Source organism: Sitodiplosis mosellana, unplaced genomic scaffold (genome assembly GCF_009176505.1).
Source record: "Sitodiplosis mosellana isolate CC-2019 unplaced genomic scaffold, AAFC_SMos_1.0 Smas_scaffold_47, whole genome shotgun sequence".
Lineage (NCBI taxonomy): Eukaryota > Metazoa > Arthropoda > Insecta > Diptera > Cecidomyiidae > Sitodiplosis > Sitodiplosis mosellana.
In genome coordinates this window covers 978,905-998,691 of record NW_022595289.1, presented here as the reverse complement: position 1 = coordinate 998,691, position 19,787 = coordinate 978,905, and the positions used below count along the sequence as shown (strand labels likewise).

General features: G+C 35.0%; 1 protein-coding gene across 6 annotated transcripts in view; it reads left to right on the top strand.

Moving 5' to 3' along the window:
• LOC129570207 (muscle-specific protein 300 kDa) overlaps positions 1-19,787 on the top strand; it is a 67,622-nt gene that overhangs the window by 29,772 nt on the left and 18,063 nt on the right. For 4 of the 6 annotated variants that reach the window (XM_055449715.1, XM_055449718.1, XM_055449716.1 and 1 more), the window contains 14 exons: positions 144-1,210; positions 1,285-2,286; positions 2,361-3,804; positions 3,917-4,070; positions 4,230-4,390; positions 4,475-5,635; positions 5,718-5,955; positions 6,105-8,878; positions 9,586-9,891; positions 10,877-11,031; positions 12,579-13,389; positions 13,452-13,610; positions 13,696-13,908; positions 14,028-14,288. In XM_055449715.1, coding sequence (XP_055305690.1) covers positions 144-1,210; positions 1,285-2,286; positions 2,361-3,804; positions 3,917-4,070; positions 4,230-4,390; positions 4,475-5,635; positions 5,718-5,955; positions 6,105-8,878; positions 9,586-9,891; positions 10,877-11,031; positions 12,579-13,389; positions 13,452-13,610; positions 13,696-13,908; positions 14,028-14,288 — 9,906 coding nt within the window. Of the gene's footprint in view, positions 1-143; positions 1,211-1,284; positions 2,287-2,360; positions 3,805-3,916; positions 4,071-4,229; positions 4,391-4,474; positions 5,636-5,717; positions 5,956-6,104; positions 8,879-9,585; positions 9,892-10,876; positions 12,018-12,578; positions 13,390-13,451; positions 13,611-13,695; positions 13,909-14,027; positions 14,289-15,091; positions 16,231-19,787 lie in introns of those variants that run through there. The other 2 variants (XM_055449719.1, XR_008688103.1) reach the window with 2 other exon arrangements.

Genomic DNA, 19,787 nt, shown 5'->3' with positions numbered 1-19,787 from the left:
TGTATAGACGGTACGGCGCTGTTCAGTTGACAATCAGAAATCTTCAGTTTATTTGTCCGAATTGTATATTCATGCATTCTAAATATATTTATAATACTGTATCACATAATTATTTGTCAATTTGTAATTATGCACCCTTTTAGGTTCAAAGCATTGTCGAAATGGCTCAACCGGTTCTACTCACAACAGCGCCACAAGGTCATGAGCCTATAAATAAAAATCTCGCAAAACTTCAGAATGATTGGTCAACTTTGGCGTTGAAAATGGTAGAAACCAAATCGATGCTTGATCAATCAATCAACCAATATTCCGGGTTAAAAGATCAAATTAAAAACGTCCTCAAATCCATTGATTGGATCGAAAAATCAATGGCAGATTTATCTGAATTCCAAACAACAATGCCCGAAAAACGGTCGCAATTGGAAAATATAAAGTCAATGGAAGAAAAGGTTCGATTGGAAAAAATCGAAGTGGACGCCTTGAAATCACAAGTTTCAGAAATGCTATCATCCAAGCAACCAAATCAAACTGCATATCAAGCTTTACAAACATTGGAGAAATTCGACAGTCTAGCTGAAGCAGCTAAGAAAATGCTAAGAGAAAGTGAATCGCAATATTGTGATCATCGATTGTTTATCGAAGCGAAGAATGACCTATTCGGATGGATAAATAGGGCGCGTGAAAAATTGCCTGGAGCGAAACCCCAATCTCTTGCCGACAAATTGTCTATTGAAAATTCGGTCGTCCCACTGGACGCTTTGCTCAATAAAAAAGCGCAAGGAGAATTGTTGGTCGAACACCTCATCCATACCGGTGAAGTTGTAATGGCCAGTACATCACCACAAGGCAAGGAAATGATTCGAAATGATATCAAATCATTGCGTGAATCGTTTGAGGGGCTATTTAAGGAAATCTTAAATCAACGAAATAAATTGGAAGCAACAATGGTGCAATGGAGAGAATTCAAGGAAGAATTCGATCGTATTTCTGAATGGCTGCAACAAATTGATATCTTAGTAAAGAATCATAAAATTGCACTGCAACCGAGCTTGAATGAAAAACAAAAACAAGTAGCAAATATGCGAGATATTTTGAGCCGTCTAGAAAAAGGTCAAGTCGATATAGACAAATTGAAGAAATCAGCTGCTCCGTTACTAACTTCACATCTGGACACATATGTAAATAATCAGCTCTCGACACTCACTTCACGGTATGTTGAAAAAAAATGAATATATTGTAGAAAAAGGGTAAGAAATATTAATTTTTATTCTATTTCTTCCAAAGTTATCAAGTTCAGTCCAATTTGGCCCGTGACATCCTCAAGAAAGTAGAGAACAACTTTGAGCTGCACAAAGAGTACGATAAACATCAAGAAAACGCAAAGAATTGGATAGAAAAGGCATGGACCACGATCAGAAGCTGTAGCGAACCATCAAATAGCAAAGAAACTCTGCAACAAAGATTGAACCAAATACAAGATTTATTGGCACGACGTGAGGAAGGTCAAGCTTTAATTCATTCAGCAGTAAATACTGGTGAGAAGGTCGTAAGAGGCACAAGATCCGATGGCCGTGATGATATTAACAGCCAAATAAAAGAAATTCAAAGTGAATGGGAGCGTTTGATTAAGAAAATGTCAACTGCCAAAGTTCATTTGGAAACCAGTTTATTGCAGTGGGCCGACTACAACTCAAGCTATTCACATCTTCAGCAATGGATAACTGAACGAGAGGCCAAATTGCAGCAAGCATGCGAACAGAAAGTATCGAAAGCAAAGAGAGGTCAAGTTAATTTGAGTTCAGGTTTGAATGAAAGACGCGCCAATTTGCGCCAAACAAATAATATAGTGCAAGATATTGTTTCATTCGAACCAATGATACAATCCGTTACATCAAAGGCTTCAGATTTGATGCAAGGAACACCAGCGTCTGAAATCTCCAACAAATACGAAACTCTGACCAAACAAGCGAAAGACTTGTATGAAAAGCAAAAAGAAGAAATTGACAAACATCAGGCACTCATTGATGCTGAAAATGAGTTTTCTCAATGGCTTCGAAATGCAAAGGAACGCCTAAGCAAATGTGGTGAACCGACTGGTGATAAGGAAATTCTATCAAGCAAACTAAGTCAAATTACTGTGTTGGAAAATGAGATCCCTGAAGGAAGAATCAAATTGGAAAAAATCTTTGAACAAGGTGAAATCGCATGCAACCTTTCAGAGCCTGATGACAAAGAGATCATAGAAGAGGCCATGGCATTCCTACAAGAGGAATTTGATAATTATGTGTAAGTACATTGTTGATATACAATTGTACAACAAATGTTTTAATTGTTTTTCTTTCTTCTCTTATTGTCAATAGTGATTCTGTAAAGCAAGGAAAAGATCAAATAAACATAGCTCTAGTTAAATGGAGTGAATATCAAGATCAATACAAAGAAGCGTTCAACTGGCTAACGAAAACGGAAGCTCTCGTACAATCCTATAACAAATTACAGGATAGTTTGGAGGGCAAAAAAGTGGTATTAGAAGAATTCCAAGGCCAATTACAAGTATTATTTGATTGGCAAAAGGAGTTAGATCGATTAAATGTGCTAGCCCAAAAATTGTTGGAAACATGTGCTGATGCACGAGTTAGCAATCCAGTAACACAACTTACGACAAAATATAATGCCTTATTATCTCTTGCAAAAGAAATAATGCGACGCTTAGAACTTTTCTACCAAGAACACCATCAACATCATCAAATGTACGAAGAGTGTCAACACTTCATTGAAAAAACGCGTGAGAGGCTTGGCGATTGTGAGGAAATACCCAGCTCTCTAACCGAAATTCAAATAAAACTAAACACGGTAAAATCCCTTCGACAAGGATTTGAACAAGGTCAGAATAAATTGCGATACGTATTGGAGCTAAAAGAGAAGGTTGTTCTGAATACAGAACCCAATGGTGCGTCTAAAATTCAAGAAGATACCGAAAGCTTGAAAGAGGATTTCGAAAAACTTCTAGTTGACATCAACAATGTGCGGCAACAGCTTATGGCCCGTACAGCGAAATTGGAAGAGCTCGCCCAACTGTTGAAGGTGATTGTTGACTGGTTAAATGAAATCGAACCCATCATTGATGGATTTGACAATACATTGAATGACCTGGGTGATAAACGATCAGCTCTGGATAAGCTACGCAGTTTGCAACGTGACTTAAATGGTTACAATGAAATGATTGGAAAGATTCAAAAAAAAGTAAACGAAGATGGCAACCTAAGCCAATCAGACTTTGCAACTGTACTAGAACGATTCGAAAATGCACAAGACCGAATAAATTCCAAGATTGAAACTTTGGAGAACCAAGTTAATAATCATGTGAAGTGTAAACAAGCCTTTGCTGAAATTTATGACTGGATTCGCAAAGAGCGTTTGGAAATACAACAATGCTTTGACGCTCACGGTGATCATTCTGAGATATTACAAAAATTAGAACAACTTGAGCGAGTAGATCTCTCAATGCCGGAAGGAAAAATTTTGATGGAAACTGCTATTGAATTGAGCCAAAATGTTATGTTGCTAACCGATGATGAAGGTCAAGACGTGATCAAACAAGACGTTAAACAATTGAAAAGCGATTGGGAAGAACTGACCTCAATGTTGACTAAAGCACACAACAATTTAAAGCATTGTATTGCGGCATGGGATAAATTTAACGGTAAATTTGATGCTGTCAATACATGGATTAACTCGACTGCTGATCACGTGAGGACCGAAAGTGAAGCCGAGAACAAAACACCAGACGATCTTGCTCGATGCAAGGTAGGGTTTTATTTTTAAAAAAATTGTTTGCTTTATTCATATCCGTACATATTCGCTGTGACTAATTCAAATCATCAAATCCTCGCTAATTTACCTTGTATGTATTATATAGAATATCCTAGCTGAAATTTCGGCATACGGCGATTCAATTGAGGAACTAAATGATATTTGCGAAAATCTCGTAGAAATTAGTGCTTTTTCGAAAGTTCGTGATCAAACTGTTGAACCGCAAATGAAATATTCCAAACTATTGACCGATGCTCAAGGTAATTAGTTCCTTAGTTCATTTTTTTGTTTAAACGATTCCTACTTCAACTAGTGTTAGACGGAACAAGTGCTAGAAAGAGAGAGAGAGAGAGTAAAACAAGAATGTAGTAAAATTTGAAAAGAGTAAATATGCTGATATTTATATCTCATTTTTATAGGTCTTGTAGGTAAAATTGAAAAAGGTATAACCGATCACACAGACTTCCTTAATTATAAAAAAGAAATGGACAAATGGTTAGCAAACGCAAATGAAACACTTGACGAATGCGCCGGCATTGGTGATGAAAACGAAACCAGACAAAAACTACTAGCTATAACGGTATGGAATCCATTTTTTTTCAGAGAAAACAATTACGTTCAAACATTTTTACTATGTATTTTGTATTTGATTCGTTGATTTTAGAATTTATCAAGCCGTTTGCCCGAAGGCAAACAATTACTTAATATAGTTCAGGAAGCGTTTACAAAAGCAATGAACTTAACCCCAGAAGATAAACAGGATGTGCTTCAATCTAATATGGGTGATTTGAAAAAATCATGGGCAAACTTAACAGACAATATCCAAAATACTGTAGATCTCTTAAAATCTGCACTTAACAAATGGGAAGACCATCAAGAACAAGTGGCCAACTTTGAAAAGTGGTTGAGTTTTACGGAAGATCAATTGAACATCCAACCAAATACACATGGCGAATTGAGTGAAATGAAAACTATTCTTGATGGATTGAAAAATTTGTCGAAAGAAATCAAAGAAAAAGGCAATGATGATCTTCAACGTCTACTGAGTGACACGCATAATGTAAACTCATGGGCCAAAACTAGCAATAAAATTGAAGAAGTGAACAGTTTACAATCTCGTTGGGAGAAGGTCAATGCAGAATGCGATGATCGTATACAGAACCTTAGCACCGAAATGAATGACTACAATGCATATTATCAAAAGTTACAAGATGCTGAAAAATGGCTCTTACAAATTTCGTTCCAATTGATGGCCATTAATTCGTTATACATTACAAATCGTGATCAAACCCAAGAGCAAATTGATCAACACGAGATACTTATGATTGAAATTCAAAAATATCAATCAAATATCGATGATTTAAAGGCTAAGGGCTACAATCAAATTTTGCGTTATGAGGACACTTCACCAAAAATCAGATCTGTCGTGGAAACGCAGTTGAAAAATGTCCAAGACAGCTATGACTCGTTATTAAATACATCTGTTCAGATTCGGAATCGCCTCCAAGAGTCACTTGCCAAATTCGAAGAGTACGAACACATTCTCGACAGCATTCAGAAGAATCTAGATGAGTATGAATCGGCTATTGGTGAGTTGGAAGAACCTGCAACAACTTTGGATATGGCAAAGAATCAACTGAAATCTGGACAAACATTGCACAACAAATTACAAGCAGAGAAGTCTCGTCTGGCTGTTGCTGTAAAGGCTTGTGAAAGTGCAACAGCTAGTATAAGCAGACCATCATCTCCGCTTGAGCCCCATATCCCGCATATTCCACAGAACGAATTGCTTGTTCGTGCAAAATTGGAAGATTTGATTGATCAGGTAAAAACCATATATTTTGAACGCTTTTGAATAAAGTTAACTAAATCAAATTGATTTAATTGTATAAAATGAAAAAAACTAGATTCAATCGATTGTGAGCGGTCTATCCACAACCGTAAGTGAATTAGACCAACTTCAGAAACAACGTGACGAACTACAAGATTGGATAAGAAAACAAGAGCAAAATATCGCCGATTGGGCGTCTAAACCGATTAAACTTCGCCCAGAAGCTTCGAAACTCGAAATAAATGATATGAATAATTTATTAAATGCTATTGGTGACAAACGTGCTCAATTGATGACTGAAATGAGCGGATCATGTAAGTTATTATACTTGAAAATTATCGTTTCATACTATTATCTTGGAAGGGATTTGGTTTGAATTTAAAATATCGTGTTTCGATTACTTATTACAAAAATGTTTCAAAATCGCTATGTTTTCATTCATTTGTGTTTGTTTGTAATATAGTTGCAGACGATGATAACTCTGATATCGAACAGCAGCTAGATAAATTAGAGAATGATTTGATGGATGCAATTGCTACGAAGTCTTCAGGCCAAAATACCATTGAAAGTTATCGTCAAAGTGTTGCAGATTTGAACACATGCTTTGAAAATATGATCAAGAAAATTGATGCAATTGATATAGGAAGCGGTTTGAATTGTGCACAGAAAATGGATGCAATCGCCTCAATTCAAAATGAATGTGAAGTTCAAGGATTGAAAAATCTCGATGATCTTAAGCAAAATGCACAAAAAGTCACTGAAATCATAAATAATCTTGATTCACAACAAGTTGAAGAGAAGCTTAAGTTGAGTGATCGTAGATACAATGACATAATTAAGCGAATTGCACGAAAAGCACAAATGATAGCTGCCACTAACAAAGGAATTCAATCTATTCAGGGCGACATTAAACAACTCAATGGTTGGTTATCACAACAAATTACGAGCTTGAAAGAACCTCAAGCAGTCAGCACGGATAGCAATCTACTGAATGTACATTTGCAAAAACTTAAGGCCATCTCTAAGGATGCTGATGTTAAGAAGGTACTGGCTGATACGCTTGAGAGGCGTGTAACAAATATGCACAGTGACTTGGAACCATTGGAAAAGTCACAATTAGAAAATGATTTACGTGACATAGAAGGTAAACAAAAGGAACTTTTGGATCTAATTTCATCCGAAACTGATGTGACAAACGCTGCACTTCAACGCATCAAGACATTTGATACAGATGTAGACAAGTTAAAGACATGGCTACGAACAAAATTGTCTGATCTAAGAAAACAACGCAACACAATTCCACTTCAATCAAAAGTCGTTGAAAATGATGTTCAAACAGCTAAGAACAATGAAGCTGAGATCATGAAGCTCGGAACGGAATCAATGAATGAAATCGAAAAAATGGCACATAATATATTGAAGAATTGTTCAAACGAAAAGCCTCTACAAGCAGTACTGGAAGGTTTGAATAATGATTTTGCTGAGCTGAAAAATGAGGCGGCTGCTCTAACAAAGCAACTCACTGATGCGTTTGAAGTTCGCAAAGCGTTTGAAAATGATGTTTGCTTCTTAGAAGATTGGTTTAGTGAAATTGAAATAATTACACAAACCGATATCCAAATCAAGAGTCTACCTATCTTGGAAGAGAAATTATTGGAATTTGAAAAACTAAAGATGCAGAAAGAAAGTATGCGATCAATTTTGAATGGTTTGAACGAGCGCAGCAAAACAATTTTGCCAACTTTGAACAATCTCGATAAGATAAAACTTAATGAACTACTTAAAACGCTAAAAGATAAGTTTAACAAACCAACAATAGCCGATAAAATCAAAACCATCGAGGATCAGATCAATAAATACAAGAACTCTGCAGAAAGATTGGCTCATTGCATCGATATTTTAAATAAAATTCAACAAGAAATCGACGATCTGAAAAAACCTATCGGAATCGAAGCTGAAGATGTGAAAACCTTGATTGGCACATACGAACGCATTTTGCGTGAACTCACTGACAACAAGAGCAAAATAAGTGCAATTCAAATTGAAGATTTACCAGAACTTTCCAACGCCCTGTCTCAACACAATGAACTCATTGCTTCAGTTGAAAAGCAAATAGCAAAACTGAGACAAGCGCAAGCTCTTCGTGAGCAATATTCGGCCCTAATTGACCAAATTGATTCAATGATCGAATCATATAGCATTCAGATAGCTGATATAGATAGATCTAGCAAGCCTGTTGAAGAAAAACTCAATCAATATGATGAAGTAACGACAAAGATTCAAGAATATGAAGGTATTTTGGCCTCTCTACAAGACAAAGGCCAAAAAATTGCTGCAGAAGGAACAAGTGCCGATGGCAATAAAATTACTGAAAACAATCAGCGCCTTAAGCAAAAACTCCAGAATCTATATCAAGAAGTGAAGAATCAACGTCAAAAGCACGAAAATACAATGGCTGAACATAACAAACTTTCATCGAAATTGTCTGCATTGCTTCTATGGTTACACAATAATGAAGGTATGTGTAAGTCGCGGCCACTTTTGGAACGTGATCCGGATTCAGTAGAACATGAAACCACCAAACACGACCTATTTGCTAAGGAAGTTCAAGAACGTCTAGACCAAGTGCAAAAGATTGACGAACAAATTGGAATTGATAGTGGTATCCCAGTGTCGATAATAAATATGCTATCGGAGGGAAGATCTTTAATCCAAACATTACCAAAGGAGCTATCTGACCGCCGAAAATACTTAACGGATAACAAAGAGCATCGTATCAATTACATTAAATATGTCAACGATTTCAAACAATGGATACATCAAGCAGAGTGCTTCTTTGAAAATTGCAAGCATGGTATTGATTTTAAGAACATTGCGTCAGATATCGATAAATTCAATTCGTTCTTTGAAAATGATCGCCCTGTGAAAGAACTTATTGGGCAAACAATTCAAGGAACGGTTGATCAAATATGGCCAACATTACAAACTATCGAACAAAATGACCTATCAGAAGAAGTTCGTCAATCTAAAAAACTACTTGAGAAAACATTGAGTTCAGCGAAGCAACAAAGAGTGCAGTTTGAAAAACATCAAAACGATTGGGATTCATATCAAGACAATTTCAACATACTTCGTAATATACTGGACAGTGTACGGATCGATTTAGATGCTGCTGATAGTTTGTCGAACATTCAAACGAATTTGAGAACTGTTTCAAACGTCCTTCTTGATATAAAGGCAAGTGCTTCATAAATTTTGGCTTATGGAATTAGCAATTATGATTATTTTCAAATATAAAATATCAAATGTGACTATGTATTTTATTGCGCTGTTGTCCTCGTAAAATGATGTCAATCATTGACTTGTTTTGTGCCGACATTCCGCCGCAGTATAGTTTTGTATTCAATACTAATATTGATTATGTATTTCACGGACACATAAAGCTCGATTATACAGTAGTGATGTCCGGGTTATATACATGTCTAGACATACATGTATTGATTCAACGTATAGCACGGGGATTGTCTAAGAAGTACACATTTTATGTATATATTAAATTTGGAGTGTGTTATGTATACCTATATAGTTCTGTTGTTTACTTCACCGGAGAATGATATTCTGCGCGCATGTAGTGTTATTTGAAGTGACGACATCGATTTTTATGTATGTTTATCGGCATTTTTCGTATATCTGTATTTGTTTTCTCGATGTTGAAGTGTTCCAGTAGCCGGCAACAGCAGCCAAAACACAGTCACAAACCAAACTTCATAGGGATAGTTAGGCGTAGTTAGATGATTTATAAATTGCTCAAGTGCGATAAAAATGCTATATATTGACGGCAAATTTGGATAAAATTCTCTTTTCTTTCTCATACCTTACATTCATTTCGATAAATCAACGCAAAAAATTTATTCATTTTTATATTCATTTTCTATTTAAAACAGTCAAAACAAAATAAATTGGAATCACTGAATCAGCGTGCCCAAGAGTTGATGAGATTAGCCGATTCTGTGAATCATTCACAAATTGATGACAAAATCTCGGAATTAAATAACGATTGGAATAAAAAATTAAACGAATTGGAGAATAACATTGAAACCTTGAACGTGTTATCCAGTCATTGGCGAGATTTTGAGAAACGCATTGAATTACTGGAGAATCAACTGAACCGTTTGGAGGAGAAAATAAGCAACACTGATTTTGTCGTTAAATCAAGACAACATTTGTTGGACACGAAAGATATTTATCGGGTGAGTAGATAAATAAAAAAAATTGACAGCCGATGTCATTTTGTCGGTCCAAATAATATTTTTGAATGGTATGAGAGGTGCTTTTTCAAATTACGATGAAGAAACTGTTTTAGAGAAGCATATTACATCATCAAGCAAATTTTAGCTTCGCACATTTTAACTGCCGACCCAAGATATATCCACTAAATGTTGTATTCATCAAAGTCGATGAAACGAACAGGACAGAATGAAATAAATAAATATCAAAAACGAAAGAATAAACCGTACTAATACTAATACGCTCTCGCTTCGTACGCTGTTTCTTCTATTTTCGTTTTCAAACTTATGAATACGAAGTCATGCTTCCCATACTCAATACACAAACACTTATAGCTTATCACGTTTGCACATGTGCCTTATGTATTCAGTATAAAGAGTCCGCACTCCGCATTTCTATATACGTGACCTCCACAAATATTTAACAATACGGTTTCCGCCAAACATTTGTAAAAACGACAAATGTCTACGCATTAAATGTGAGACAACAATTTCTGATGTTTTAACATTTCTGTGAAATGATTTCACTTATAAAAAATCGTAGCGTATTTGTGCGCATACAAAAAATACGCTCACTATCCAAAAATGAATTGAAGCAACAATTATTTTTATATTGACCCACAAAGCGTGATTATTCATAGTAAAAAGGCTCAATGAACGCCGCGGTTGCTTCTATTTGTTTATTTCGGCTTTCATGCTAGAACGTTTCAGTGCTTGCAATGAAATATAGTATCATTTTTGCTATTCACTTCAAAAACAAAAGCCATATAAATAAATGCTTGTCAAAGAAACGTATATAAGGAGTATAAAAAAAATTTCTTCAATAGAGAAAAAAGTCAATGATTGTTAGCTGATAATTTTTACTTGATATAATATTTGCGATAATTTCGGTTTCAATTAAAATTGTACAAATTTTTTGGTTTTTTGTGGTATTTTTTTCTTATTATAGGATTTATTGTCGGAGGTCGAGGAGCTGGAGGCGCCATATAACGAAATCATATTAGCATCGCAATATGTTTCGTCGTACTTTGATGGAACGCTCCAAAAATCAGCATCACAAGCTATAGAGATTAAACTAAATGAGCTCAATAAACAATATAATTCGTAAGTATAAGAAAGTTTGAAACTCCCTTTTGACAAACCGAAAATTTGCGAACTAAATTCTCGATCATTCATTTGATTTCCGAGACTTTGCCTCGACGAATTGTCCTAGGTCAACAACATGTAGATGTAGGTTCGTGTTAATTGAAAATAACATTCGTTACGACATAAGTTGTAATAATGGAAAGCAACAATCCATGTGAATAACCTAGTCTTACAGATACTGGCTGAATCAAGTTAAGATTAAAATGAATTTCTAAATATAAACATTGTACTATTACGTCATATTTGTTAGTTCGATACTGACGAACAATGAAAGTGAAAACCAATGGTTCGAACGAAATATAAGTTGCTTGCGCAATCTTTTACACAAAAATAACGTTTCGATGTGTCGAATTGGCCGATATTTCATCGTTCTTTTCTCATACAGCGAAAATGAGGAGAGACAAAACATAGAACAATGATTATTAGTATTAGTGAGGATATACAGACAGGTTCAGTGTATAAATATATACAGAGAGGCACATTGCTTCCTGAAATAAAGTTTAATATGCAACACATAGTTAAAGTAAATGGAAATAGAAAGATAGCATTCTACACACTGCGATGCCACATTCGAATTTATGAAGATTTTATTACAAAAGGCTCCTATTTATCGAAATTTCAATCATCACATTCATTTTAAAAACGAAACGACACTCGATACGTAGTCGAATGGCTACAAATTTTCATTCATTTGTTGAAATTTCTTTCTATTTTAACAAGTGTTCATCGACAGCAAAAAATATAAAAATAAATAGGAATATACCAAATTTAATAGAAGAATATTGTACCTATATTGAGCTATAAATTCGGAAATAAGAAAGTTACTCATGACTCCGCTTTTGACATTTAGAAAGTGAAAATCATTTGAACTGAAAACAAGTAATGAATTCCTATAAATTCAATATTTTACTGCTATTTTTGATTGATTTCAACAACGCCTAAAGGTAATCCCCTTTTTGGACAGAGCAAATTCAAGGCCACTTAAAAGTTTGTACGATTTTCTTCAAAAATACTTCTGCCTGCAAGGTCATGTGTGATCCGAAAAACACAAAGAATAAGATTTTTTTGTGCCAAAAACGCAATTCGCGGCCACGTGTTAATTTTTTCACTTTCGAAAAGAAGAAAACGTGTAAATATTCTATAACGAGAAAGCGAAATACATACGAACAATTTGTAAATTTCTCTCGGCATCCAATATTTTATTTTTAGAAAGAATCGCTAGACAAACTTCGAATGTGAGAGATGTAGACAATTTTGTTTCGACGCAAATCTATTCAGTTGTGTTTTCACATACTTAACAGTTGAAAGTATTTTTGCTTTTGTTCGGAAAATGATTCGGAAATTAAGTTTCAAGAGAATTTATATAGAGAAAAAAATAATAGACAAATTGAAATATCGATTGGTATTAAGTATAATAGATTTTATTGTATTGTTTCAAAATACGTTTTTTTTCTATATTTGCTTTTTACAAATGCTAACTTCTTTTCCCATAAATGTATTTTCAGTTTGAAAACCGCAATATCAGAAAACAACAGTCAAGTAGATAAGGAATTGAAACACTTTGATGAACTATTGGAAACAATTTCAAATTTGCATAACCAAATCAGTTTGCTGATAGAAAAGATTACTGATCTATATGTGTATGGTGAAAATCAAGACGCAATTCAAACGGATCTTGATCAGCTTGAGCTGAGCATTAATAGAATTAGCGACGACAGTCATACACTTACGCAACAAATACAAGATTCGTACGGTAAACAACAGGGATTCGTTCCGATCGACATAAGCCAGGAACTAAAGTCATTGGAACTAAGTGCCGAAAACATGAAAGGAGCCATGGCTGATAAAGAGAGGGAATTCAAGAGAGCGAAAACAGTGCGTAGTGAATATCTTAATGGCGTTGATTACATTCAAGTATGGTTACAACAAGCCGAACTTCGCATACAAGATCGAACATTAGAGCCCGTACGATTCAAAGAAATCATAAATGATGTACAAAAGGAATTAGCGACTATTTTCGAAAAATTAGACACCGTTAAACAATGTGCGGTCATAATTGTGGATAATAGTCGAAGCGATGATGAAAGGAACCTTATACGAAATACCATTGACCAATTAGAAAAGCAAATTGAACAAATTCGTACGGACTTGGAGGAGAAGAAACACCAGTTGCACGATTCGTTAGATGCATATGCGAGATTCATGAAATTGTATGACTCTGTTATGAAATGGGCAGCTGAAAAGAGAAAATTCATTGCTATATCCCTAAACGTCACAACACTATCCGAGGCCAGACAAAAAATGAATGAATACATGGTAAACGATATATTACACATATTCTCAACATCGTTTATGCCGACCGTTTGAATTTATTTTAGACTGCTGTACAAAGCATTAAACCTATTGGCAAGAGCCTTAGCGAAATGGGAAAGGAATTGGAATCAATTGTACAAGTGACATCATGCGAAGACTTACATAACAAAATAGTTGAAGCGGAAGAAGCGAAAGTTGAAATTGAGGCAATTTTATTGAAACGCGTAAGTTAAGTTGATATATGCGATAAAAAATCACCTAAATGGTGATGTAGAAATGCATCTATAACATTTTTACTTCACGTAACAGAACACATTACTACAAGAAACATTCGAAGAATGGGAGCAATGCGAAAGAAAACTCAAGGATATTCGAATCTGGATAGATAAAATAACTGGAACAATTGAATCAACTCAATTCAAAAAGAAACCATTGCGCGATCAACATGGGCTATGTGAGAAGTATTTAGCTGAAATAAACGGACAAAAAACTAAAATAACCCTTTCCGTGGAAAAACTACAAGTAATTCAACGGTTTTTTTTTTCAAAATCGAAGCATAACTACGACAAAACGCGGCAAAAATTAATTTTATTTCAAACAATAATTTCTCTTTTTTTGTTACAATAAAAATTTGGAAATAGGTGCACTTCCGATCTGGCATAGGTGGCGACTCAAACATTACTACAACCGCTTATGATATTATTGCGAATTTAGAAAGCCTTGAAGCGCTCGTTAGAGATAAGACTCAGAATTTGGAAGCATCTTTATCACAAATAGATCAATACCAAAAGCAAATCCAAGATCTACGTAAGCGCATTCTCCAAGAAGAACAACAACTTCGACTTGTTATGGCACCAACGTATCTACCAAATGATCGAGAAAAAGCAGCCGCTGATGAACAGGTAAGACTCATTCTTTTGTTTCAATAATTTCCATTAGCGTTGTATCACAATTAGTTGTTAGGTGTCTTTAGATTTCATATTATAGATTCTTGACTGGATTTAGTTTTAATTATAGATAGAAAATTTCAACTCTTTCGGAAGTAGAACTTGAAACATTGGCCACTCATGAAAATCTATTATCTTCAGGCAATAAATACCATTGATATACTAATGAAATTTATTCTAAAATCTAACATTTCGATAAAAAAAAAGAATTGGTGGCTGCGTTTGGTATGGTCATTACATATAATCATGCGTCTCTTCTATTTTTTCGACATTTTTCGTCATCAGTCAATTCGTTTTTCAAAATTTCAAAGATATACTATATACAGAGATTTATTATGATTATTTCTTCCATTCACATCTTTTTATTGCTATATTTTCTCATCGATACCATTTTTTTCTTACATTGATTTTTCTTTTCATATTCACACATATACACATCTGATGCATCGTTTATTGGTGAAAATAAACTCGCACAACACGTATACATATCTATATTGTCAATTGTAATGTAATGTAATGGTGTTTTTGTTGCACATTTTGTTTGGTTGCATACTTTTTCACATACACACTAACTCCACTAATTAAAATAATAACATGTTAAATGCTTGGCTAAATCAACTGGCGTTTGGGTGCTTATATCTTTTATGGGTGCTATCGTACGTCGTGATATATTTATTGTATATATATATATATGATGAATTGGGCTTTTTAATGTGTTCTACGTATTTTATGAATTGCGCAAATGCTACATTTAATAGATGTATAAGGAGCGCATTAAAATGCTAAAAGCAAAATCTACTGCTCGAATTGAAAGGATTGCATTAATTGTACAGCGAGGCACACCTGATGTTGAACCTCTGCAAAATACATGAAAAAAAAACATCCACTATTTTATTGCTAAAATTGCTGAATTGAACGTTAATGTATACATATGATGTTTTTTCTCTCTCTACAATGTATTTACTCACTATTTTTGCCTCATTAAATAAACGTAGAACACATAGCACAATTTGAAAGAAAAATGGTGTCTTTTGTTTTGGGGTTCTTTCGCAGTCACCAAACAATTCATGTAGTACTTTTAGCGTGATTGAAACAATTCAAATATACGAAAGGTTTTTAGGTTTTAGTGAACTGGCGCTCGTCATAGTACTTATAGGGATTTCTTTGAAGGCTCCTAAGATTTAATTCTATTATATAAATAATGCAATCGAACGAATGATCTTTATTGAGGAAAATTTAGAATCTTTCTAATAACATAACTCAAAATTAGTAAATATGCAATGAACACACACATTGACCGTATTCCCTATATATGGTAAACAATTAGGCTCTACGAACTTCCATCGACCGAAATGTGAATACGATCTCAGCTGTTATGGCACTGGTATTACAAATTGATCCATATGGCGTGAAGGCATCAACCGAGTCAAGCAGAACCGCCCTGATGCTGCCAAACTATGCGTTCAATCAAACATATGCTGAAGTATTGTCGGGCCGTTCAAGTCCTGTATCTCACACTGATGTTCAAACGGATCTAACGATTTCAAAGCTTGAAAACAAACCATTGACATTTTCAAGTTCAACGAGTACAAGTGCAGTGCCTCATTTCAATATTGAAATGGTAAATAATAATCTAACGAAACTTTCTCAGTATGAAGGTAATAATCGACGACCAACCCAAGACTACGAACAACCAGTTGATCAACAATTTACTAAATACCATTCAACAAACACGACAGAAATTCAAAGTGAAATTATTTTGGCACCGGTAGAGGTAGCCAAACAATCTGATTCAAGTGAAAATACACAAAAAGTGAAAATTACTAAATCGGTCGATAGATCGGGACGTTTATCTCGTCCAAGAAAAGTGAATCTTCGGAGAAACCAAAACGAAAAATTGAATCCGGACCAAAAAATTGAAGATAAAACATCTCGTTCATTGACACCTTCCCGCATTGCAGTGCCAGTTGATTTTCGTGGTCGATCCAAGAGCCCTGTATGGATTCCTGGATCCACCACGTATTCAGAAGTTTTACGTGGGCTGGAAGCGCAAAACGCTCAACATGCGTCAATTACCCAATTTGAGCAACCTCAAACTGGAATCGTATCAAGACATTTCGTTGAGCAAAAATCATGGCAAGAGGAAGAAGGTCCGGTACCTCCATGCCAAATTGAATATAACGCAAATGGAAGACACCCTGCAGATGATAGTACTAACATTTCAGTTTATGTTGGTGAACCGCAAGCAAACTTATTAAATTACCCGAATCAACAAACTTTAAGTGAGGCCCTGTCTTATGAAAATGTGATTGACTTTGAAAAAGATATGTTCAGTAATCAAATGAATCCGCTGATTGCATCAACTGATGCACAATCAAACTTCCAATCCTCAACAACATCGACACCAAATTTCAATTATGGTCAATCTTCACATATTACTCAACAATATAGAGGAGAAACCCAGCCTTCTCCAAGTATTTCGACAATCCATTCGGAATCCACGGAACACTTCGTTCAATCTTGGCCAAACCAACAAAACTATATGGGCTCCGATAGATTTTTAAAACTATCTTCAAATGAACACATTCTTGATTCAACAAGTATAATTTGTGAGCAAAATATACGACCCCAATCTCCACTTTATTACCAAGAACGTGAGAAAGTGTTACCGCATGTCTGTCATGAAGCAGATCATTTTGATATCCAATTTGGCAGCGTCGACATGTTGCAAGAGTTTGCCACATCTGACTCTTCAAATGATACAATTGAAGAAAAACATGTTGTTCATGAAGAACCGGAAATCATTCTACAACATATGGCGCCAGAGTCAGCCTTGAAAACAGAATATCTTCCAGCCACTGATAAAAAGAAGATGTTTCCAAAAGAAGAAATCATTTCCGGCTTGTTAACTCAATGTGAGCCATTTTCATGGGCTCAAATTCTATCAAAAGGACTAGATCCAACGAATTCTAATCAAAAATTTACCAATGTGACGGACGAAATCCGTCGATCTCATGATCATGATCATACAAGTGAAAATCTAATCCAAAAGTCAAAACGAATAAGCCAAAAGCCAAAATCTCATATACGTTCTAAATTTGAACGAGGCGAATGTGAGCTTCAAAAATCTAAAACTCTCGAGCTGCCAAGTAAAAATGTTGAAAATAGACCTAATACATCAGACAATAACAAATTTAGTGAAAATGAAAAAACCGTTTTGAGTAAAGCCAGTGTTGATAGCAAAAAATTGACTACAAAACCTAGAAAATCAAGAAGAAAAGAAAAACTACGAAAATCTCACGAAAAAGATGAATCAATCAACATACATACAAGTATTGACGAAAATAACACCATTCGTGAAAAATTGAACGAAATGTCAGATAAAGTCTCGTTACAAATAATTGAGAGTGATTCAAACAAATGCGAAAAGTTTATAATTACGGAACACGTTTCCGCTGAATCGGCTTCTGCAATTGACAGTTCTGAATGCATTTCTAAGCCAAGTTTCATTGAAGAGACTACGATGCGAGTGACAACGCACGAAAAACCAATAACATCTGCTGAAATATCACAAAAATCAAGGTCTAAAAAGAAAAAGAAAACAAAGAAAAAAACAGTGACATTTGCTCTAGAGCCCAGTTTTGAAAACCAATCTCCAGAAACTGAAGAAGATGAAATATCTGCAGTAATTTCCAACAATGAAACTGCAATTAATGTCAATGATACCACTACAGATATATTGCATTTAGTGCGAACTACGAAAACGTATACCACAACCACAAATGTTCCGCATACAAGTGACTGTTCAAAAACATTTTCAAATAAACATACACGTAAAATTGTCCTTATTGAACACGAAGAAAAACTCAATCAGCCAATTGTACAAATGAAATTAGATTTACCGGTTGTAAGCGCGCAAATTATAAAGACTGTAAGACGTGAAACAATCGTTGAATCCGGCAACATACATGAAGATGCTGACACAAACGAAACATTAACCGAATTAAATGTTCAAAAAAGCAAAAAAGATACAGATGTTGAGTATCAATTGACGGAGGACCACAAAGAAATTCAGCCGAGTGAACTTATCGCAAAAAATATTCAAATTTTAGAGAAAGCAACAACATCTCAACATGAGGCTGAGTATGAACCCAAAGTTGAACAGATTACTACTTCTGTTGATATCACACACAGCTCTGCTAGGTCAACACCAACTACTGAATTACAAGAGTTGGTTGAAAAGAAAGCCGACGATGATGCTTCTGATTTAAGGGAAAATACTAATTTTGTCGCAGAAGAAAGTGTCGAGGAAGAATCGCATGAGCCATTGAGTAGTGAAGAAAATGTTCATAGCGTTGCCTTCCAAATTATTGAAGAAATGCATGATAAGTCCAAAGATAAAACTGCATGTAGGCAGAATGTTCTCTCCGAACAAACTCATTCACTTGTTTCGATCACTGTGATAAATGAAAATGAATCAGTTGATGGGTATAGAAATCCAACGAAAGCTACAGAGCAAATCGAATGGAATGTTCATACTGAAGAGCCCTCAAAAATGCCAGTAGTTGAAGACAGTTCAAACACATTAGAAAGCTTTGAATCAAATATTGAAATAGATAGAACACCCATAAAAGATAGTCAATCCATTTGGAAGCATGAAGCGATACATTCTGACTATGCAAATACTAGAGATGCAGAGCGGAAATTTTTCGAATTACAAACACAGAAAATTAAGAAAAAGAATATAGGCACAGATAGTTTCAATGCTTCTTCGCAGAGCGCGGAAACTGTTGCAAATAATAAACTAACTGATTTCGAAACTAACAGTCCAATTATTGAAAAACCACTAGTAGATTCTTTGAATTGTGCACGTATTTATGATAAACACGGTATAAGCGAAGCAGAGCGGATTCATACTATATATTTGCAATCAGTTCGAAAACCCAAAATCGAACCTGAGATCAGATCATCGATGTCCATATCTGATTTTGGAAATACTGAAGGTAAAAAAGAAAAAATAGTTCCTTTTGACCAAAAAATAAATGAAGAATCTCTGATCACTCATACACCACATTCTGAAGCAGCAATAGAATATAGAGTTCATAGTGAAACTCCCCAAGTATTGCTCGCAAAACTAATACCTGATGAAAGAAATGCAACGAAACAAACGGAAAATTATTTCGTTCAGAGATGCGAAAGACTTCCGTTTGAATATGCTGAAATTAGAGATGCCGAAAGAAAACTTTTTACAATGAAAACACTGAAAAAAATCGATCAAACACCAAACGAAAATCCAGCAATTGAATCTGCAGAAATAGAGAAAAATATTTCTAATTTGAATAGAAACCATATGGCTATCGAAGTACTAACTGTCGTCGAAGATGTACAAGAAAGTCCAAAACCAGAGACTGAGAAGAAGACACCATATGCTGGTCTTCCGATCGATGAGTCCAC